Source organism: Ptychodera flava (genome assembly GCF_041260155.1).
Source record: "Ptychodera flava strain L36383 chromosome 23 unlocalized genomic scaffold, AS_Pfla_20210202 Scaffold_23__1_contigs__length_28996876_pilon, whole genome shotgun sequence".
In the NCBI taxonomy this organism is placed as follows: Eukaryota; Metazoa; Hemichordata; class Enteropneusta; family Ptychoderidae; genus Ptychodera; species Ptychodera flava.
In genome coordinates this window covers 17,840,433-17,864,306 of record NW_027248277.1, presented here as the reverse complement: position 1 = coordinate 17,864,306, position 23,874 = coordinate 17,840,433, and the positions used below count along the sequence as shown (strand labels likewise).

The following is a 23,874-nucleotide window of genomic DNA, read 5'->3' as shown; positions in this document are numbered from 1 at the left end:
AGAAATCTGCATGTACTATGTATCTCCGTGATACGTATCGTCGTCAACGTTGACAGTGTGCAGTAATTGTGGGAATGTGTTTGTGTATAAGTTTGTGCGTCCTTTGTTGGTATGTATCATGAGCAGACCTTCCACCAATGTCTTCTATATGTCCTGTACTGAATGTATATGTGCTCGTGTATTCTCACAGATACCGTGTGAACGTTAACTCGTATATATATATGTATGTCCGTATGTGTCTATACATATACAAACATGATGTACGTATGTTTTTGTGTATGTATGTAATGTATGTGTGATATGTACATATGAACGTACGTATATGTATGTATGTATGTATGTATGTATGTATGTATGTATGTATGTATGTATGTATGTATGTATGTATGTATGTATGTATGTGTATGTATGTGTGTGTATCAATTGTATGTGTGCACGTGTTATGTACGTGTTGTGTGTGTGTGTGTGTGTGTGTGGTGTGTGTGTGTGTGTGTCCAGGCAGAGACTATGATGTGATGTGTAATGCATGATGTTTGAATGTGTAAACTAATTATTTACATTCGGCGCCCCATACTCCAATCCAGTGTCAATATGGCTGACGAAGGGTCAGATTTACAGGCACTTGTTGAATGCATGGACTTTGCGGCAATCAAACACAGGGACCAACGACGGAAGAACCCCAATAAAACGCCGTATATCAACCACCCTATCGGTAAGCCGCATTTTTTTTACTTTGAACCTCTACGGTACCGCGGTTACTGTGTTAGCCCTCTACCCCACGGGCATTCACCGTGATCGTTACCTGTAATCTGTACACCGTACGTAACCAGTACAACAACGTCTCTGAGAGTTCTGAAATGAGATGTTTTTGGTGCCCGTTCAATCCAAGATCCTCGAGGGTCTATGGTTGAACTACATTGTTCAGTTCAGTATTGGCTTTATACTCCTGGTTTTAACCTTTGCAAGGCAGTCACGGGCAGTAATTAGTCGGACCGCTCTGTGTGCATACAGTCTGAGTCTGTATGGTTTGTGTCCCCGGCACCTGTGCTACAGTTCAGTACACCACAACTTTCCCAGGCGATAGGTGGAGGGGAAAGGTATAGCAAACCTTAACCCCCACCCTTTTCTCAGGGTCTGTGGTCCAACCTGTAACTCAAAAGAAACCTCAAGCTACTGTACTGCGGCTGTACAGATGTTTCTGCATAACTCATAACACTGGGATCTACACACCTGCACACAGACCTGACATGTACAAGGAGCTGATTCAAGATGTTGTGCTTGTACCTCCATGCTTTACCTGCAGGGTAGCTGTGATATCGCAGCGGTACTTGTGGCGTGTATCGAACGCGATCGGGTCATTGAGGTCATCGCCACTGTGGCGATGACCTCAATGACCCGATCGCGTTCGATACACGCCACAAGTACCGCTGCGATATCACAGCTACCTGCAGGGTAGATTTTAGCTCTGTGTTGCAGGGCTGTTACTGACTATAGGCTTCCCTGTGGTGCAGTGGGAGGCCTATAGCTGGTAACACACAGCCCTGCAACATAGCTGTGATATCGCAGCGGTACTTGTGGTGTATTGTTGACCGCGGACATCCGGGAACTTGCGGATTTTTACGTCATTTTTGCGTCACACTGCCGTGAGAACAAAATATGAAGTATGGATTTTTCAACATTTACAACAGTATTCAAAGTTTCAACATTATGTCAATGATAAACACTAAGTTCTGTACTTTGTCACATAATTTCTGCATTGTTCACTGTCCTGTATAGTCAGAATCCCATTTCACCTCACTCGCATGCGTGAGGTGAAAGTGACGTCACTCCGCGGTCAAGAATATCAAACGCGCTTGGATCAAGGGTCACTGCCACAGTTCCGTTGCAAGCCAACGCATGGGCTCATTTGGCATAATACCGACCGGTGTCGATGATTTAGCACGCTAAGTAATGAAATAGATAAAGCTTGGAATAAATAAAATTATACCTACTGTATCACTGACTGAGACTCATCTCCTACTCTTGCTAACGACCCCGACTGTGACAACATGTATTTTCGACCGTTTTTTTTTTTTTGTGAGACGTGGATGGTTCCTGCTCGAATTTGAACTTTTGACCTCCAACACATTCAGTGCGTTTTACGCACGAGCCGGCAAACACCGTAGAAACCGTCAACGGCTCACTGTAAATGGTCGAAAATATGTGTTCTTATCGTCAAGGTAGTTAGCAGGCGTAGAGAATGATCTTAGATAGTCAATGATAAAGATAGTACAAGTTTATTTATTCAAAGGCTAATATATTTCATTTTTTTGCAAACTAAATCATCGACACCGGTCGGTGTTGTAGTAAACTGCCAAAAAAGCCCATGCATCGGCTCGCAGCAGAAGTGTGGTGGTGACCCTTGACCCAAGTGCGTATATACGCCACAAGTACCGCTGCGATATCAAAGCTACCCTGCAACACAGAGCTATATAGGTACATGTAGCTTTATGCATGGAGAAAGCACTGTGCTGCTTCCATGCTCTACGCATGGAGGTAGCAGAAAGATGCTTGTACCGGTATGTCTGCTGTCAGTGTGTTGAAGGCACAGCTACATGCTATAGCTGTGAACACGTGAGTAATGCTGTGGTGTATCGAACATGCTCAGGTCAGAGGTCATTGCTACAGAACCGCTGCAAGCCACTGCAAATGCTTTTCTCATTTGTTCATTGCAACACCAACCATTGTCGTTGATTTACCTTGCAAAACAATGTATATGTTATTCTTAAAATACATCAACCTGTACCTGCTTTATCACTGAGTATCTACGACTATAATCTCCCACTCCTGCTAACTCAGCTGTAACAACATGTATTTTTGCATATTTTTCTGTAGGCCGTAAACAGTTGCTGCTAGTGCTATAGCCTTCAACTTTTGCTCCGTAGTGTATTCTATAATCAATCTATAGTCAATAATAAAGCAGGCCTGTACAGGTTGATTTATTCAAGGAATAACATTACAATATTTCGCATGCTAAATCGACAACAATAAATGACTGAAAAAAGACCTAGATGCTGTGGCTCACAGTGATACTGTGGCACTGACCCCTGACCCCAGTGTGATCGATACCCAACAGCACCGCCAGTATATTCACAGCTAACATACATGCAGAGCTTACCCCAAGGATGAAACTGATTCATGCATCCACCATCACTGCTGGGTTCATCAAGGCAGCAGTGATAGAACCCACTGCTATCACAGACATACAAGGGTAGCTGTTAATAATTGGCCCAGCCATCGAATGACTACAACCACCTGTGGTAGTGAAAATAGCTTGTAGTGATGAGGGCTAACCGTCCTTGTTACTTCAATAGTTTAACATCGTTTATATCTAAGTTAGGGACTAATTCAAGTTACCCTATTGATACAAGTGCTGATCAGTTTGGATCAGTTCAGTTACAAAGATGGATATCAACATGAAATAACATTCAGATATTTGTTTTTTTCTCTCTGTATCACCTGTTTCACAACCACGTGTGTTTTGATTTGCAAACTCACACATCCTTGGATATCAACATAAATGTTTACTCTGATGGGGAATCTCCTGTACACTAAATGCTAACCTTAATGACCCCTAGGCTGCTGGTGATGAATGCAAAACACTGTGTTAAATTTGTTTTTAAAATCAGTTGATCTGTCCTACAAGAGCCATAACTTGTACATCAGTAAGTCAGAACCATGAAATATTTGGGGATAAATTGTATGTTAGCTGTACTTCATACTCCACTAACACAGACTGAGGCATCAAATCAGGAAAAAGAGAAAGATATTTTGGTTACCCTTGACAATTCTTCAAGGATTTTTGCATGTATCACTTTCACCCTCTTGGTCTAAGTCCCACAGTTAGTTTAACAACCATATAGCCTGTCAACATTGACTTTGTAGTGGGTCTTTTATGGTTAGTGTTGATAATTCTATTCAATTCATTGTTTTCAATAATGAGGTTGGACCTATGTACAGGGAAATGAAGGTGTTCACCACTGTGCTGTGGTTTAACACCATTGTTTTCAATGGTGAGGTTGGACCTATGTACAGGGAAATGAAGGTGTTCACCACTGTGCTGTGGTTTAACCCCATTGTTTTCAATGGTGAGGTTGGACCTATGTACAGGAAAAGGAAGGTGTTCACCACTGTGCTGTAACACTAACTGTTGATGATTTTCCACAATTTTGTTCATAATATCAACCATAATTTCTTGTTCTACTCCCCAAAGCCAATATTTATCTTCTTAACTTAGCCTGTAACCAGTACATGTATAAACAGCATTGTTATTGTTTACAAGTGAATTCTGGTTTGTGGGTGTTTCAACATTCTTAGGGAGTAGAATAAGAACTTGTAATGGACATACAGAAATAAAGATAATGAAAAAATCATCAAAACATATTGTTACTTGCTCTTTGAAGAAAGCATGTAAGTAAACTTTCAGACTAAAATTTCATGTCCAATGATTGTTAATTTGCACAATTTTATGCTGTTATTTATGGAATGGTTGAGAAACAATTGGATAAATTTTACCAGTGACTTTTATCATTCATAACAAGAAAAGGCCGTATTTTCTGATTCAATAAAAGAATATCATAATAATGCCAGCGCATACAACAAGCACATAAAACGGCAGTTCAAATTGGTTTTTTATCTTGAATATTGTCATCAACATGAAAGATTATGCACAGTACTAGAGATTTCCCATAATGCATCATGATTTGTACCAACATAGATTCCTCTGTGAAGTCTACCATGTCTCCAATGTGTAGACAAATTTCTGGACTGGTTGTAAAAATTCTGAAAACATACTTTTAAGGACTTCTTCTCAATTCCCATTTTAAAGAATTAAGAAAATTATGCATGATTGAGAATGGAGTTTTTGTACATATTCCGCTGATTGTGTCCTCAGCCATACAGAATAAATTGATGGAAAGTAGGGAGACAGACTAGTTGCACCTGTTTTATGAAACAAAAGGATATTGATTTTTTCCAAATAGAAAAGACAACAGAAATTTACATGCTAACTTTTTTCAGAGAATGGCCCCTTCAGTTGGTCATAACTTGCTTCCCAAAACTGTGACCTGCAGAATATCACTTTTATGGTTAATTGACGGTTTCTTTGAAATTTATACTACAATATTTCAACGTACTTTTAATAAATATAATAAATCAATTATCTTGATACCTCACATTATTGCTTTTATGCACCACTGAAAAAGTTATAAGAAAACTAATGTCGTTGCTAAAAATCAAACAGCATTGTGGGTAATTTATTGTACTGTGTTATGGGTACACACACACTATCAGAGGATAGAAAGATAAACATTCTACATACAATAGCATGTTACAAAATATTAAAACTAATGATAATCTCAAAGCAGTTCTTCAAATACAGATCTTGAATAAAGTCTCTGACATCAAAATCACTGATAACTTGTTAAAGTCAAGTCTTTGGATTTGACCAATATCAATCAACAAAACACAGTCTGGTACAATTTATTGTGATGTTATCACTGTACAAACACTTTGATGCAGTGGTTGTCCCTATCAGCTACAATCACCCTGCAAGGTACATCATCTGTCAGTGCTATACCAGTGGGGTTGTCCAACCCATCACTATCACTATCAATACGACACACAAACTTACCACAACTCTCAAACTTCAGTAGACTACTTGGGTCATCAGTAGTAACATAGACATATTTATCATTTTCAATTGCTATTCCCCTTGGGTATCTCATCTTACCATCCCCACTCTGACAATCAAAGGAATACAAATACTGGTCATGTGCATTGAATACCTGGATACGCTGGTTGATGTAGTCTGCTACAAATACCATTCCAGTAGTTGCTATGACTACACCAAAGGGAAAATTGAATTGCCCTTGACCTTCACCATGTGACCCAAATGATCTAAGGTATTTACCATGTTGTGTATAAACCCTGACACAATACCCATCATACTCTGCCACATAGACATTGCCATCTACAGGACTAATCCCAATACTCCTTGGATTTTTCAACTCATTTTGTCCAAAGAATCTGATGACATGTCCATTCTCATCACTGACAACTACTTGCTTATTGTTGTGATCTAAACTATAGTGTGTATTATCACTTGATATAGCTATATCACGTGTTGTGAAAGGCTTCTTAAACTGTGTGAATTTCAACATTTTCTTAAATGTTCCCTCTCTGGTGGTTATCTGCAACCTATTATTGTCTGCATCTGCAGTGACAATGTCTCTGTCTTTGTTTATGGCCACACTCCATGGTTCGTTGTACTGTCCCTCAGCGCTTCCTTGACTGCCAATGGTCTTCACCAATCCTTTGAAGACAGGTATGGTGACAGGACAACCTGGTATTGGTTGATCTCCTATTGTCGTGGTAACTTGATATTTTCCATCCAATTGTCCAGCCACTGTAACTCTGTGTGTACCATCTCTGTTATCAGCTACATGGATGTCTTCCCATGATGCATCAGGTTTTCTTACCTTGGCTTTCACTTGTTGTTTTGGGATGACTTGTTTTCCTGTGGAATCTCTGGTTGTGATCAGTAGGTCTGCAGAGTCACCTTTTGGGAGTTGTTTTGGAATGTTTTCAGTTGTACACTTTGATATACACACATCAGATTTCAGAATTCCCAGAATTCCATGCTCACAGAATTCATCATTTGGTGTGAATATTAAGTCCTCATGTTCAGACTTTGCTATAGTTTCCATGGTAATCAGTTGCTTGATACGAGTGCTAACATCACCCTTTGTTGAGAGAAGTTGAGCAGCATTCCCATGATGCATCAGTGTCTCTATGTAATTGCCTGCACTCTTAATGTTACCATGTTTTAATTCCATCTCATCAATATCAGCAGCTGCTCTTTTAATTTTCATTTTGTAATTGTTTTTCAGTTCATCTATCAGTCTCTGCTCTTCTCTCTTTATTTTCTTGATGATTTCTTCTGCTTTCATTCTCACCTTCCTTTCTTCTCTGCTGCACTGCTCTGTAAGATCAGTGTGTATCTGCTTGGCCAGGGTTTTGTTCTTTTCAGCTTCCTGTTCTTTCACTTTCAGTTTGTCAACCATGGCTTTCAATTCTGTAAGATACTCATCTGCTGCATCTTTCAAGTCTCTGTGTACATGTTCTGGTATGCGATGTTTACTATGGTGCAGTTTGTACAGACAGGTACCTGACAGGTTTCACAGTAAAATTCAATTTCATTCTTAGGATGAACACTGCAATATTCCACTGCTTGTAGTGTCACAGGACTGGTTGATTTTGCTGTTTGATATTCTCCAATGGTCATCAGTCGATGTGTCTGTGTTAATGGTAGGCTTCTATGTGTCTTAACACAGAAGTTGCATAGATAGTATCTGCACTCCACACACCTGTGAGTTGCCGTATTCTCTTGACAACCTGTGCATTTGATCTCAGTTCCCTGCATAGACTCCAGTCGTTGCTTGAATATCTCAATCAGATTGCTCATAAAGAAGTTGCCTTTTATCGCTGGCACTCCTCCAACAGGAAGCTGATATTGCTGTCGACATTCTGGACAGTTTAGAGATCCAGTCTTCTCAACCAGTGTGACTAAACACTGCTCACAGAATGTATGCAGACATGGTAGAATTTTAGGAGACTTGAACTGCTCCAGACAGATGGTACAACACAGAAAATCGTCACCAATTTCTTCCAAAACTTTGCGTTCAGATGCAGCAGCCATTGTGCATAGGTGTGTCTGAGTAAACAAGCTGTAGACAGGTACTGAGCTGATAGCAGATAGGACCCCTCAGTATTGCAGATATAGTTCATATTGTCATGTGACCAATACGTGGCTGATGTTCTCAACTGTTGCACATTACTGCAGTATACACTGACATAAGGAGTTCTTGATGACCTACTTCTTGATCACGCGATCCATTTCATTGAATGCATGTGCTTGTGACTGAGGTCAAAGGTCATTTTAGCAAGATTGTGTGGAAGGTACATTGCCCGGGGCTTTTGTATAGAACCTTAGTTGAATCTTTACACAGAACTCTAGGGGGCAGTATACCTGACAGAGTTACTTAGGGACTCAAGAAGGTACTTTGACACTGGAAAATTTAATACATTTAATTCAGAATTTTATCAGAAAACCTGATTTTATTTCAAATGTTTCCTTTTCTACATTTCAGTTTTGTTTTGTTTTGTTTCAGTTTTTATTTTCGTTAGTTTCATTTTTTTATTCTGCATGGCTCTTAATGTTTCTTCTGTAATTTCTTTTTTGTCTTATCAGTTGATATATAGACTATAACAAGTTTACAGTATGAGAAGAAACATCAACACATTCTTAAAGTGACATGGAGATTTATGAAATTTTATATCTTTAAAGGCACTTTTGGCGATCCCTGGTATCACCTTTGTTTTAATCTAAGAGGATTAAGGAGGTGTGATAGCCTTTTGTTTTCCATTGAAATTGTAATCTGATTAGTAAATTTTCTGATGAGACAATCTGGTGCCAACGCAGGCCTTTAAGGTAACACCGACTGGGAACAGTTTTCCTCAAAGTAAAACCCTGCAAAAAACTAAATGATACCAGTGTGCAAATTTATTTTTACTCAGATTTGATAATTTCCCTTTCCGTCAATGAACAATGCTATTTTCCCATTTCCTATTTACCCTGTAACTTATATATGAATTATATTGAAAAACAGTTATGTATATTTACATTGATTTGTAAAAAAAGGGTAAATAAATCATTATATCATTATATCATTAATTAATCTCTGAAATGCTAGTCTACTACATCTTTCATTATAAATCTTTATTTTCACGATGTTACTTCCAAACTAAAATTTATTCATATAAAGTTACAAACTATATCTTTAGGAATTTCGCTAGTGATATTGTTCGTAAGAAGGGGCAAGAAGCAATAAAGATTATTGTCAGAAAAAAAACAAAATGTCAGTTTACAAAGAACTACAGCTATGCACACTACATACCATATACTACTTAAAATACTGAGTATTTTAACTTCTCAACTTCTTTATTTTTCTCTCAGGTGTTGCAAGAATTCTAGCCAAGGAAGCTGGAGTCAGCGATTTGAAAATACTCCAGGTATGTTTGTCCACTAAAAACTTTATTTTCAAGTCCTTAGATGTGGAGAACATTTTCCCGAAGCACACGTACGCTTGGGAAAGTCTTTTTCAATGGCTGTATAAAGTGTTTTACTGAACTTTCAATGATTTATTGTCACATACTTTATTGTAGAAAAAGCCAGCACCAGGTGAAATTGGACGGTTCTAACAGCATTTTAACCAGCTGAGATTATGAAAAAAATTATTGAATTGCTAAGGAATTGAGAATAAGTCAACCAATGTCAAGCTATTCACATACACAGCAGATATTTGATTAAGTTGTCAAACATTTTGCTAAATGCAATGTCAGAGTAATGCCCTTTCATATACATAATATCATTGGCTAAAAGTATGCCCACATTTTGCAAGGGACAATATCATTGGCTGAAAGTATGCCCATATTTTTGCATTGGATGATATCATTGGCTGAAAGCAGGGTTTTACATCACTTTTTACTTTTGAGAGTCCTGGGACCCCTGGTGTTACAAAATGGGAGTCCTACATCAAAATATGGGGGTCCCAATTTATTTCAAAAGAATATTTTATTGTTTATCCATGCCATGGTCTTCACTGTGTTCAATTAGTGTTATAACACACGGCAAATGGTTGCGCATTTCTTAAAATATTCTTACATGAAAATTCTAGTTCATACTGAGTTCCCTCATTGATCAATTCAAAGAACACTATTCATAATTGAAATGATCACATAACTTTAATGACAAGTTCACAAAGTTGTGAAATTTGAACAAGTATTCAAATTTGTCAAATTGACAAGAAGGTAATTTCATACTCTGAAATGGCATTCACCTAGCAAGTCCAGTAGGTTGAGTTCACACTCTGCCAGCAGCTCCTTCAGCAAATAACCTAGCATGTTTATGAAGTCAAAATCATCTGTGATGGGGCCAACCAGTTTGATGAACATTAGTCTATTAAGCCTTGAGGATTGAGTCTATTTCGTGCCCACTGTTTGATGGCATTTTGTACTGAAAAGCCCCTTTCACATGGGGCAGAGGACACTGGTATGACAAGAGCAATTTAGCAAGAATGGCAAGATCAGGATACTCCTCTGTAAAATCAGTTAGCAACAGCTTGATATACATATCAAAATTCAGTGCGTCCGTGTGAGATCTTGTGAAGTGTTTGTAAACAAGAAAGTGTGCCCTAGCTCTATCAGCATCAATACCTGGTGTATTGTTATGATGATTCAACAGTTGATCAAGCTGGTTGACCCCATAGTCAGGTAGGTTGGCCAAATTTTCAGGATATCTGTGTGGGTTTAGAATTACATCAAAACATTCCAGAATATTCATCTCATCATCTGGAAATCTGCAATCTAAATTCTGCAGTAGTTTGTTGATATGATTTTCTCGTACACTACAGAAGCTCTGTCTGAGTGGCTGATTGAAAGTGATTTGAATGTTTTTGTATGTGTTTTTCTGACCATTGCCAGGAACATCACCCAAATCATTAAAGACTTCTCTGACAGTGTGTGAATCATTAGTCGTTGTATTCAATGTGTCCCTAGTAGACTGAACACTTTTTTTGATATGGGATAGGTTGACAGAATCTTTCTGAAATGTAAGGCTCAAAATTCCAATCACAGTAAGGACATCAATCAATAAGGCAGTGAATAGCAGAAACAATGAATTGGAGACAAATTTCAACAGCCCATCAGCCTTTCCCCCTTTTTTGTCACTTGCAAGTGCCAAGGCAATTGGCTCAAAACTGATGAAAATCATCTTGACAGCTGATTCAACCGACAACCAGCGAACAGATGTAGGCTCAGTTATTTGATTTGCCTTCCCATTCAACAGAGTTTGAATTTTTCTAAGTTTGTCATATCTCACACTAGAGTCATTAAAGTATTTATACAATGAATGGATTATATTATGATATTCTTTGCAATATTCAATATCTCATTCTCTGCCTGCTTGAGAAGCAGCAAGATTCAATCGATGTGCAACACAATGCACTTGAACAAGGTTGGGATTTCTGGCTTTTAATTTTGCACCCAACCCGTTCAAACGACCGTCATTACGGCCGCCCCGTCTGTTCCCAGTCCATATATTTTGTCTACGGCCGCGTCACAGATTTCTTTCCTAGTCAAAAATTCAATCAAGGCGTTTTCGATCCCTACAGCAGTGGCAATTTGCTGGTTACCGAGGAAAGAAACATTCGCCTCGCCATTCTGAATATATCGAACATATATGGCAAGTTTCTTATGAACGGTTATGTCACAAGTCTCATCCAACATTATACCGATGAAATCACTTGCAAGTTGCATGTATGCTATCAATCAGGGACTTCTCGATCACACGTTGAATACACTCTTCAAACTCCATAACTATCTGAGGACGTTTGTAATATTCAATGTCTAAGCCGTTCAGATTCTGTAGATGCATGATGTCAGTGAATACATCGCACGGAAGGTCACGTTTAGCAATCAGGTAAACAGTACGTAATTGTGCAGCGTACGCCTCGAGTTCGTTACTCATACCCTGCACCTAGGTACCTGCCGGTCCTCTGCAGATTTGCGAGCAGTAGTAAATTGTGACCTCAAGCTTAGGATTTTAGCACTTGTGAGATGACTTTTCGAGTCCTGATGACGAGTGAGAGTTGAATGTTGAAAATTAGAACAACCTTCCGTGAACGGGCATGTAACATTGATTTCAAACATACATCGCATTCCATGACGTTTCGCTCTTCAGAATATCGAAGCCATTTAAATCTATCGAGCCAACTTCTGTTGAATGTTCGTAATTTTGCTGACTTGGGCGGGGGACCTGATGTATCAGTATCGCATGGCGTAGCTGCCGTTTCGGCCTCGACCGAACCTACATCGTGCTGGTTGCTGCGGCCGTCGAAAAACTTTGCAGATCGGCTTGTTTTGGGTATATGTATTGATCGCCGCAAACAAGAAATCGACCAATTAAGAATCAGTTTACATTTTGAAAGTACTTTTTACAGCAATAGAATTTGTTTCCGCGGTTACCATTGGTTATGAAACAGTGGAGGCCAATGCACTACGGAGCATTCTATTAAAGTATGGGGTCGGTAAGGTTTACTGGGATGTGTTTCACGTGTTCAGCAGCTTCGCGAGATATACACCAGCAACAGATATTTCTGCGTCCGAAGGGACGCGTAGTTAGTTTTTGAGGGGTCCTGGGTCCGGTTTTATGCGTAAAGGACGCAGAAATGCGCGTCATGTAAAACCCTGCTGAAAGTATGCCCACATTTTGCAAGCGATGATATCATTGGTTGGAAGTATGCCCACATTTTGCAAGGGATGATATCATTGGCTGAAAGTATGCCCACATTTTGCGAGGGACAATATCATTTGCTGTTGGTTTTTGTCACAATATCACAGGGAACTTAGTGCTCTGGTAGTTGTTAGTGCCAATATGTGCCAATGGAAGCTATTCTTAAAGGTTGGAAAAACTGCCTGTCTGTATGTATGTGTGTATGTCTGTATGTATGATGTAGGTAAGTATTTAATCCACCGCAAAAACTCCTAAATTGCAGCACCTACCATCTTAGTATTTGGTGTACAGGTGCACCCAGGGGTGGAGATATGATATTGTTGAAATGAACATGTCAGTGTCAAATGAGGAAAAAAGGAAAATCCTGCAAATTGCTAAAACTTTGTAAGTGTTGGTCAGATTGGGTTGAAACTTGGTATGCAGGTTCCTTTAGGTATTCTACACAAGATGTCTACAGATTTGGGTGAAATTCGAATGTTTGTATTTTTGGGGTAATTTTTTCAATTTTTTGGTCAAACATCTCGTACTCTAAAACAACTTGTCGGATTGCTTTTAAAGTTGTTATCCATGTTCATCGGGATGATCTCAGTCAAGTTTGTATATCTGTATTGAAATTTGATATTTATAATTTAAGGTAAAGGGCGACGAATTCGGACGCGCACACGCTTTAGAACGTTTCTGCGCAGATTTAACTCCAGCTGCCTCAAATGGGTTATTTGTAGCGCATGTATTTAACATCACCTGTCATTGCTGAAATTGCACTTTTACCTAATTTTTTGACCCAGTGTCCTAGAAATACATGTGACCTATAACCTTGTCATATTTTGACCCCCTAGGAAGCTGGTTTTTATTCAATATGAGCGAAAAAGTAACATTTTTCTCCCCATTTACATGGCGCAAATTACCCATTCACCTGGAGATATTGTAAAAAGTAGCGTGGTGACACCCTTTTATTAAAAGTGTAAACTAAATGGTATTATGTCAGGAGTTTATTCGCCAAGTTTGGTCAAAATGACACCATTCAAAGCGACAGGAAGAAAGTTCGAAAATTATGTAGTGATATAATTTCGAATATCGTCATTTTGTAATCGATACTTATGTTAAAATTTCTTTACAAACATCATGAAAACTATACATTCGATAGATATGGATCTTAAGTCTTGGTATTCATTAAAATTAACTCATTTGCTAAGCGTTTTATAATTGCTTTCTTTAGTTTAAGTGAATTATATCATTTTTATTTATTTCTAACGACGCCATTTTAACGTCCGTTTCCATGGAAACGAGCGTGGTGACCCCCATTTTTTATTTCATTTTTGCACTTGCACAACTTCCAAGAATATTTGTGCAAAGTTTCAAGAAAATGACACCACAACTTAATTTTGACGTAATTCGTAGTACTTCACCTTAAGGATGTACGATCGGTAAAATTAAAAGTAATGTCATTTCTCTAAATTGTCAATTTTTGGATTCTCCTTTGTAAGTATTATCAAAATGTGTGATAAAATATAGGGGTCACCGCGCTCGTTTGTGAGATAAATCATTATTTGTGAGAAAAAATGCTGAGTCAGCATTTTTTCACCAATGCATTTTCTATGGACGAAATAATTCAATGCTGTTTATCTCAAAATTTAGCGCGGTGACCATATAATTTTATTTGATCAGTATTATTTATTTCTCTAGACTGAGCTTTGTGCAAATTTTCATGAAAATGACTTTAGTAGAAATTGATTTTCCAGCAAATTTCAATGTAATCCTATGGGAAGTGACAAATTCCACGCGCGCGTACCGCTCGTACATCCTTAAGAGCAATTTTCCAATTTTTGATCAAATTTTTTTTTCTCCAATAAGTACTCATCTGAAAGCTTTGATACGTGGTATACAGGTTCCTAAGTTGATCAGAATGTTGTATGTATTCAAATTCGGATGAAATCTGCAATTTTGTATTTTGGGGCAATTTTTGTCAATTATGATCAAACGTGTGTTGCACTAAAACTCTCGTTTGATAGCTTTCATATTTGGTGTACAGGTTCCTTGGGTTTATCTTAATGTGATATATTGGAATTAGGATGAAATCTGTGATTTTGTATTTTTGGGGCAATTTTTGCCATTTTTGGTCAAAAGATTTGTTTTTCAAAAAGTACTTGTCTGATATCATGTTCCTACAGATAATCAGAATTTTCCATAATCAGAATTTTCCAGAATGTTCAGAATGTTCCAATTATGACAAAATCTTTAATTTAAATTTATGCAGCCGTTTTTGCAATTTTGGTCTGATCAACCTTAAGCAGGCGATCAAAGATATCCTCCTTCATCAGCACTTGTCACAAAAAGTTATTCTCTACATTATTACATATGTACCACAGTTTACTTGCATCGAAGCGCGCGCGTACTACCGGTATTTGCACTGCAGTGCAAATACCAAAAACATTATTCCATACCTGCATGGAAATGAATAGAACAGCGTGCGATCCTTGTCTTTCAATGTGTGTCGCGTAAACTATTTAAATGTGTTCGCTTGTGTTTTTGTTCCTTTGTTTTCTCGATAAAATAAACAGGGGGAAACATATGTAATAATAACAGAACCCCATGGCGAGCGAGCAAGCTTGCCGTACCTGGGGTATTTGCACTCGTGTTTGCGTTGAATCCAGCTGTCCTTTCACTCGCTGCGCTCGTGAAAGCACGACCGCCGGATCCCCCGCAAACACTCGTGCAAATACCGCTGGTACGGCGCGCTTGCACTCTCTCGCCATGGGGTTCTGTCATATTACACAAAGGAGCTCTATTCGCTGTTAGGTTGCTTGTTTAAGTTTCAGAGAAACCTCTTCAAGTTTTTAGTTTGTGAGGTTTTTTTTCCAAATTTTTGACAGAAAAAATTACAGAAATAGTCCACTGTATTGATTTGAAATTTGGTTTGTAAATCCCTACAATATTCTCATACATATATTACCATGTCAGAATGAGCAGGGCATGAGATTTGAGGCGAGCGATCGCTCCGCTCGCCTAGCGCTCGCGCAAATCAAAATCCACGCGAACGATTTTCCGCTCGCGTGGCAACTTGGACGGGACTGCGACATGTTCACAGAATGAATGCACTACAAAAAACTGGCGTCTGAGCAAGTGTTCATCATCGGAATGACAGGCTACAGCCTGCAGACTTTCAGCTTCTTTTTTGTAAAAATTAATTAAATTGTAGCGAACATATGACAAGAGAAACAAAGGCCATGCGTACGTGTGCCAATACCGTGTCTTCTATTTCTAAGCTTTGCTATACACGGTCCCTACAGGGGATTAGCCGTGGCCGTGGCTAGTAAAACTCATCAAATTGTGTTGCTTTTGTATCCGATGTCTGTACAGAGTACGCAACCAGGACTATATTGAACGTAAGCTGGCATCTGTCCGGAGCGGGCGGCTCCCATAGATCAATACAGGCAATTCATTCAACACGAATTTTGCGATCCTCCCTCATTTGTTCGTACTTATTTTCTTGAAAAGCGTTTAGCTGACTTCATAATTAGGAAGAACCGTATTCTCGATGAATTAGGAGCACAGAGATTTCGACAAGAATTGAATATGCAGTTTGGAGAAATATTTGAAGACGTTGATGCACGATCGCCGCTCTCATATTATGCTTGCTGCAGTACAGTAGCTCGAGGTTTTGCCTGGGTATTTGGGTCGGACGGCAAAACCAGAGCTACAGATCCAACCATCCAGAGAGAGTGCAGGTGCCGAACGTCTGGACGTTCGGCGCGCCTTGCAAAGTTATTCGGCGAATCCGGCGTTCTTCTCCTTACCGGTTTACCTTCTAATACTATTTTGCACCTACCCGCTCAAGATGTCTCGCTATTTATCCAAAGTACTGCCGTTCGGCAGGTTTTTGTGTGCCGATCGCGGGTTACTCACTGAATGGGACGCCATGTTTGAAAGGGATGACGTCACAGTCTCGCACATCCACGTTCCTATCCTATTAGCATAACAATGCACACATTTACGTTGTACGTGTACGCTGCAGCGCTGCGCTGGTTCTTTCAGTTTTCATAACTACTGACCGGCCGAACTCCGAAATGAAGACGATTGATATTATATGATAATTTTTTTATGAACAAAATACAGAGAAATGTTATAATGTGTAAATACGTACGTGCATGTTTTTCATGAAAGTGATTGTAAATGATTATTTGATCACGCTATTAAAGCCACAATACAAACGACAGCATCGACGAAACAGCAAAAGCAGACGGAAAACGAAAAGCAAACAAGGTTTTCACAAAATGAGGGAAGCTGCCAAGAACAAGGTAAGCTACTTTTCAAAGGCAAAAAAATAAAGTCATCTGTTGTTTCCTAAGTGGTGTTGTGTGTGATTTTATCGATGTCCGAGGAGGCAAGAACGAACCCTCCGACAACCTTTGTGTGCGATAAAGAAATCGAAATTGTCTCTAAGTGTACCACCCTTTGGTTGAATACTTTCTAAAAAATTTAAATGGGATTTAAACACTGATGCTATCTTGAAGGAAGGGCGACAGCGATTTATTTTTAAGGAAACTGCTTTCCTTCATGTTTGATAGATAAATCTTATCCATTACAGTGAAAGCGTTGTTTCATTCTCGCTCTTCTGGACAGGTGGCTTCATCTGACAATCAAAGACATATTAACTTCACAGAATTTTATCACTTACCTTAAAATTAGAATATCAAGAGAAGTCTGTCACTTTATGATCAGCTAGTACTTAGGAAAAGCCCGATCAATTGTTAACTGTAGTAATAATATTCTGTCATATTCATCATATTCTGTTCGGAGCGACCCTCCGGTCGGCGTTTTACACTCGGAACCTGCTTGCAGGTTAAACCGGCGCAAGTTTTTATTCATTTCCTCCATTACTTTGCGGCTTTTAAATGATTTGTAAACTGTTTCATGTGTATGTTTTTGTCACCGCTCTGTATCTATGTACTTTTTGTATATTTAATATTTTGATGTATTGTGTTTTATTCGCACTTTTTTATTGCCCATGTTTAGGATGAATAAAGCTGTACTGAGTTGAATTGAACTGAATAAAACCAAAACCCGACGGCCTTTTTCCAAGGCCACCACGTCATATTAAAAGCGAACTACCGTTGAATAAACCATTGTCCATCACCGCACACAAGACGACGTAAAGACCAACACAAACAGAAAATTTCAACAGAGGAAAAAAACTGAAGTTTCTCAAACGAAGAATGAAAGAAAACCTAAACAACGTATTAAACGACACGGAACACGTAAAAGCTAATGGAAGATTAAACAAAAACAAGAAAAACAAAAAAACCTTCAATATAGGAAGAGGCATAGCAATTATGAATACGAAAGATTACATTCTAAGAAAATAATAGACCGCTGAAAATTCAAACTACACATGTATTAATGTAAACCACCGTCCCTCCATTGAGGGACGGTGTGTAAACCAACGCAGCGCGACTTAAGTACACGATGGATATGGGGACAAAATTATGAGGAGGTAACTTACAGTTTCCCCGATCCCGTAACGAAAATAATACGTTCATACTCTTGTATACAAATAACGGAATGATCGGACACTCTATTATCAAAACGTTCCCAAGTTACTTGTTGTTCCAGTCAAGCATATCAAATCCTGGTATTTTTTTCTATATTTTTTTTTAATTCAACGGACAATACAGTATAAACAAATCTGTGAATGGAACGTGGGCTCACCAGCAGCCTCAACAGAAATAGCTGGCATAAGATTCCGTGAAACGGAGAAAATTATGTTAAATCTCCACTCCGGTCAAATATTCCGATGGAAACGTTTCAGACACGACATTTCCATGGTTTACGCTGGAAAGGGCCATGTACCTTACTTCAAATTCACATTTGAACATTCTATCGACAAAATCTCGTACCTTGACTCAGTGGTCGGAGATATGACCGAGAAAGAAGGCCCGACATTAATTTTCGGTGTTTTTTTTTTAATGAATTTTGCTTCAGTGTATTCATTTGTCTAACTTCGTTTTATTGATACGCGAGTTTTATTTCCCGAAAATTAAGTCCTCGCGTAACTTTCCATTGCACAAAATTAAATGCTTGTCCGCATTTTCCGCAAAAACTGCAACAGCGACCAGGCGAGCATGCATCAATAAAAATGTTATAATTTCAGGCAGCAGTGTGCGATATCGCGTGTGCAGCTATATTTAGTACAATGAAGTTACATTTATTTCCTTTCTATTATGTACATAAAAGCAACTATGTAAGAGATGCACTACCGAGCCGTCCGGTATTTATTTCGTTTAATTTTTACTTGAGTTTTGTTTAATTTTTATTTTATTTGTTTAGCTTCGTTTTAATTATACACGTACAAAGATTTTTAATTCCCGAACATGAAGTCAATCTGGCGTAACTTTTTTACATAGCGCAGCAAATATCCGATGGCGTTTTGTTGATATCGCTACAATAATGCTAATAGGATAGGAACGTGGATCTTCATTTCGGAGTTCGGCCGGTCAGTAGTTATGAAAACTGAAAGAACCAGCTCAGCGCTGTCAGCGTACACGTACAACGTAAATGTGTGCATTGTTATGCTAATAGATAGGAACGTGAATGTGCGAGACTGTGACGTCATCCCTTTCAAACATGGCGTCCCATTCAGTGAGTAACCCGCGATCGGCACACAAAAACCTGCCGAACGGCAGTACTTTGGATAAATAGCGAGACATCCTTGAGCGGGTAGGTGCAAAATAGTATTAGAAGGTAAACCGGTAAGGAGAAGAACGCCGGATTCGCCGAATAACTTTGCAAGGCGCGCCGAACGTCCAGACGTTCGGCACCTGCACTCTCTCTGGATGGTTGGATCTGTAGCTCTGGTTTTGCCGTCCGACCCAAATACCCAGGCAAAACCTCGAGCTACTGTACTGCAGCAAATATTATGCGTACTATGAAAACCTCCTCGGAAATACGGCGCTCAGTTTTCTCCGCCGAAAACAGCCGATTTTGAATCCAAAACTTGCACTGATCTTCGTTTTCGAGCACACCCACCTCGCCTAGGTACACGATGTGCTCAGCCGCGCTTATAAACTTAGCCAAAGCCTAGTTTTTCTCTCTCTATGCGAGGGAAGCGTTCGTATCCGCGCGGCCATTGTTAATCTCATTCAACCCATGAGCACTCGGGCGAAAACCAGCCTTGCAAACAAAAGAGCATCGCGATATCGAACTTCAAAAGTAGACGTTCTGAGAGGAGTGCAACAAGAGAAAATTGTGAAGTATGTAAAACTTCTGAAGCGATGAAAAGAAAAAATTATTTTGTCAACAGAAAATGATCATCGTAGATTGTAATTAGCTAAGAGGTGGTTATAAATAATGTTAATTACAGAGTGCTATATCGATAGTGTTACCGGTACATCATAGCACAGCAAGTTGTCTGTATTTTGTGACTTGTCCTGATCAGACTGTATTGCCGATACTGGTTCTTACTATAATAATACTTACATTAAGTTCCTATAACAAACAGATATAACAAAAACAAAAAATAAGAAAAAAAGTAAAAATAGATATTCTCAATTAGAATGCACAAGACACAATTAACGATTTCATAATTCTTTTTATTTGCTTCACTCTCCCTATGCATTTCAGGGGAGTAGTTTTATCACTCTCGTAACACTCCCGCAGATAATTTTAGGAGAGTGATTTTCAGCTCACCAGCGCTTTTTAAATCTCATGCCCTGAATGAGATGAACAATTGTAATACTTTTTTGTCTTTGTTGTTTTTGGTAACAAATATCTTCACAGCAACCACTTCCAATGCTAGTTTGAAATTTGGCATGAAGGTTACTTTGAGTAGTGGTACCATAACATATTCAGATTGTGTTGATATGAACAAAATTAATAAATATTGTGAAAAGACTCTTTTATTTTTGGTAATTTTTTATCTACTGGAATTAAGAGTACATAATGTGGTGATTTGGCAAGCGTTTGATATGGTAAACTGTATTTGTGTTGAAATGCGGTAAAAAATCATTAGAAAACATAGCTGAGGTGATTTTAGCAGGTTTGGTTTCCAACAAATATATTCCGAAATTTTTTCCATATTTAAGAGTGTCAGGTTATAAATAGTTGTCACACTTCCTTCCATCTGGTCATTGTATCTCTTATGCAAACATGGTCAATACAAAGGGGTGGACCATTTGATATCCTGGGTGGGGGGTTCCTGGCAGATTTTGAAAAATATTCCAAACAAATGTCAATAAAAAATCAGCAAGAGAAGGTTTGACAAAATAAAAAGGTGGGAGGGTTGGAAAAAATGTGCAATGGATCAGGTAAAAAAGATAATGTACGTCATCAATCTTCCAGACCCCCCCCCCATGCCAAATTGTCCACCCCTGATGTCTTTTTGCACGCAATTAACCATGCAAGTGTATATTAGTTGAAGATGTCAAGTTAGGTAAGATTTGAAATGAATAGTCAAATTCACCACTGTTAAATTTCACAACTTTATCTCTTGTGTCGTCATCCTTGTGCAATTGGTTAAGTTTGTAAGTTTTCCAGATGTGGATGCATCAGCTGTTCTGGAAGAAAACAATGTTTACTTTTCCCTGTAGGATTTCTGAGTTAATGATTGTATGTTGAAATCTCTCCATGTATCTGGTGTATAGGCAAAATGTAAACATTGGTTTGTCACGCTTATCTTCAGTTTCATAAATTCCCAACATTATCAGTATGAACACACAACAGCAACAACAAATTAATGAGTGTTCTTCAATTTTATCAGCATATAACAAAAACAACAACCACATTACTAACTTCCCTGTGATCAGAGTTTAATACCTCTATGCTGTTATGTCTAAATGTTTTAGTGGAGACAGTGGTTTGAATGAAAAATTTCTATGCTAATGTAACTTTTTATTAAAATTCAGCAATACAGTTTATCATGTCATAATTCAATTACCAAAAACAAAAGTTTGTTTGAAAAAAAACAAGAAAACAGAACTTATTTATCTATACTTTTTCTCAGATTGAACCTTAGACCCTAAAAACGTTTTTAGGGTCAATGATTGAACCGAAGGCTATCAAAATTGATTAAAAACTTGCAAAGTTTCCATACAAGAGGGGGACACCCCTCTAGTTGTCTCCCTCACTAAACACTTTTTGTCGCTGTAAGTTAAACTTCTCTCTGTCTTCTCTGTTTGTTTCTTGTCCTTCCTTAGGCAGCGTTGCTGCACGACACTGTAGAAGACACCGACACAACATTTGAAGAAATTGAAGAACATTTCGGTAAAGATGTAAGACAAATTGTGGCAGAGGTCACAGATGACAAGTCCCTCCCAAAGATGGAGCGCAAACGACTACAAATTGAACATGCACCACACATAAGTCACGAAGCTAAATTAGTCAAATTAGCTGACAAATTGTACAATTTACGAGACTTGAAAGAAATCGCTCCTGAAGGATGGACACCTGAACGAATACAGGACTATTTTCTTTGGGCAGCCAAAGTCATCAAGGGACTCAGGGGTGTTAATAAAGTGATGGAAGAAGCCTTGGACGAAATTTCACTGCAAAAGGTGTACTGGCAGAATCACAGCCGTAGCGATGAAATACATTGTATTTAATCTTTTCAAAATTTGTATCATCTGAACTTTTCCGAATGGCAAGGTTGCCCTTTGAATTGTAAAATTGGTAAAGGTGACAATAAGTATTTATGCAGATTGTTTGTAAAATATTATAGTCTCGTTTATTCCCCTACTCAGTGCTTCAGCTTTACAAGTTAATATTACATCTTACAGTTTAGTTTGACCAGCAATAAAATACATCGTTGTGAGACGTGTGGCATGAAATAGAAGGCCATATTCCTGTAAACTTCTTATAACTTTAATTTGTCACATTTTATTCAGTATTTTTGTTTTTCGTTTGTAATAACTTTGCTCCCAGGGTTTACTTCTGAAAAGTTGTTGAATGTCATGGATTTTGGTATGTCAAGAAGACAAACTTTGTCTAATGTGCTTACAATTGTTCCTGACAACCTGAGAATGAGATCTGCATTTTTTAGAAAGTATTCATCTTGTGACTTTATTACTTTGTCAGATGAAAAAGAATGGAAAACGTTTTTCAGTTACTCAACGAATAGTGTTAGCATAATAAACTGAAAGTGTACAGATAAATAAAGGTCGTCTTTCTTACGTCTGAGACTAAGGGCATACTTCTGATCGTACAACCTGTCTCTCTATCATAGGAGTAGCAGATGTATGTATATGTATGTATGTGTATGTATGTATGTATGTATGTATGTATGTGTATGTATGTATGTAGGTAGGAAGATATGCATTACATGTATGTATGTATGTATGTATATATGTGTATGTATGTATGTATGTATGTATGTATGTATGCATGTATGTGTATCTTCGTGTGTGTGTGTGTGTGTGTGTGTATGTACAGATGCAGTAAACCAACTTTAAGAACATAGTGTTTCAAAGGTATAATTTAATCTAAAAAAATTGAGATAATTTGACAGAAAATTCAAACATTCACTCGTTGTTTGATGCAGAGTATTAGCTATATATGTAAGTAATTCGCTATATTCATTCGTTTTTTCGATGCTGAGTACTTCCATTAGCGATATAAGGAGTAAGACAGAGAAACAGTGATTTCATCAGCCAATGAATTTTTTGTAAACAGAGTGACATCGATGATGAGTATAGATTCTTTTAGGGTGTCTCCTGTACAGAGTTACAGATAAATATCTACCAGCTCAATGATTCAGGAAGCAACATTTTATCATAAATAGATCAACAAGTACGAAATCAACTTTGAACATCTGTTATTTTGTATAAAGATAATGTTAAACTCAGAAACGAGTCTGAATTTATCTGTACATCTTGATTGAACTAATTTGTACGGGCATGAATAGAATTTCATAGAGGTGATGGAAACAAATATAAAACTGTGGTTTTCCATGAATTTCATAAATTTTCAGTATAACAAAATTTTTCCTATGATAATCATTAAATATATAGCAGGGGATAAATCATTCAATAATTGTTTAAATTAGCATAAAATTTCCATACTTTTGAATATTTTGCCCAAAAGTTTGCTCTTCATCAGTGACTTGTCCGATAGGTCTTCATTTGAATTTAAGTTTTTTTAGGATGACCTGATTAACATATATCCTCATTATTAAGAAATTTGAATGGGTAAAAATTGGGCAGTTTTTGTCATTTTTTGTCATAACATCACATTTTCATAGCTGCTTATGAAATAGCTTTCAAAGGTATTAATAGCTTCCTACGAGTGGTTTAGTATTGACTTATCAAAATTATTATGATATTTTCGCATGCAAATGTTTGAAAAAGTTTTCTCTTTCTTTTGTCAGATCAGCATATTTTTCGCAAAATCTATTCCAACAGCTTTTACATTTAGTTTTCAGGTTCCTTGACTTGTCAGCTTTGTGTTTTGCACAAATGCAAGAGGCACTCTTAGGGAAAATGGTTACCCTTACATAT

At 38.0% G+C, this 23,874-nt stretch overlaps 2 protein-coding genes across 2 annotated transcripts; one reads left to right on the top strand and one right to left on the bottom strand.

Annotated features, from left to right (window-relative positions):
- Positions 1 to 577: 577 nt before the first annotated feature.
- LOC139123537 (guanosine-3',5'-bis(diphosphate) 3'-pyrophosphohydrolase MESH1-like) lies at positions 578 to 22,078 on the top strand. The gene is made up of 3 exons (XM_070689707.1): positions 578 to 712; positions 9,056 to 9,111; positions 21,580 to 22,078. Exons 1-3 carry the CDS (start codon positions 592 to 594, stop codon positions 21,982 to 21,984), a joined length of 582 nt encoding a protein of 193 aa, XP_070545808.1. The 5' UTR covers positions 578 to 591; the 3' UTR covers positions 21,985 to 22,078.
- On the bottom strand, positions 2,963 to 7,784 carry LOC139123536 (tripartite motif-containing protein 2-like). Its single transcript, XM_070689706.1, has 2 exons — positions 4,140 to 7,784; positions 2,963 to 4,064 (listed from the first exon to the last, which is right to left on the bottom strand). Exon 1 carries the CDS (start codon positions 7,101 to 7,103, stop codon positions 5,535 to 5,537), a length of 1,569 nt encoding a protein of 522 aa, XP_070545807.1. The 5' UTR covers positions 7,104 to 7,784; the 3' UTR covers positions 2,963 to 4,064; positions 4,140 to 5,534.
- Positions 22,079 to 23,874: the final 1,796 nt, after the last annotated feature.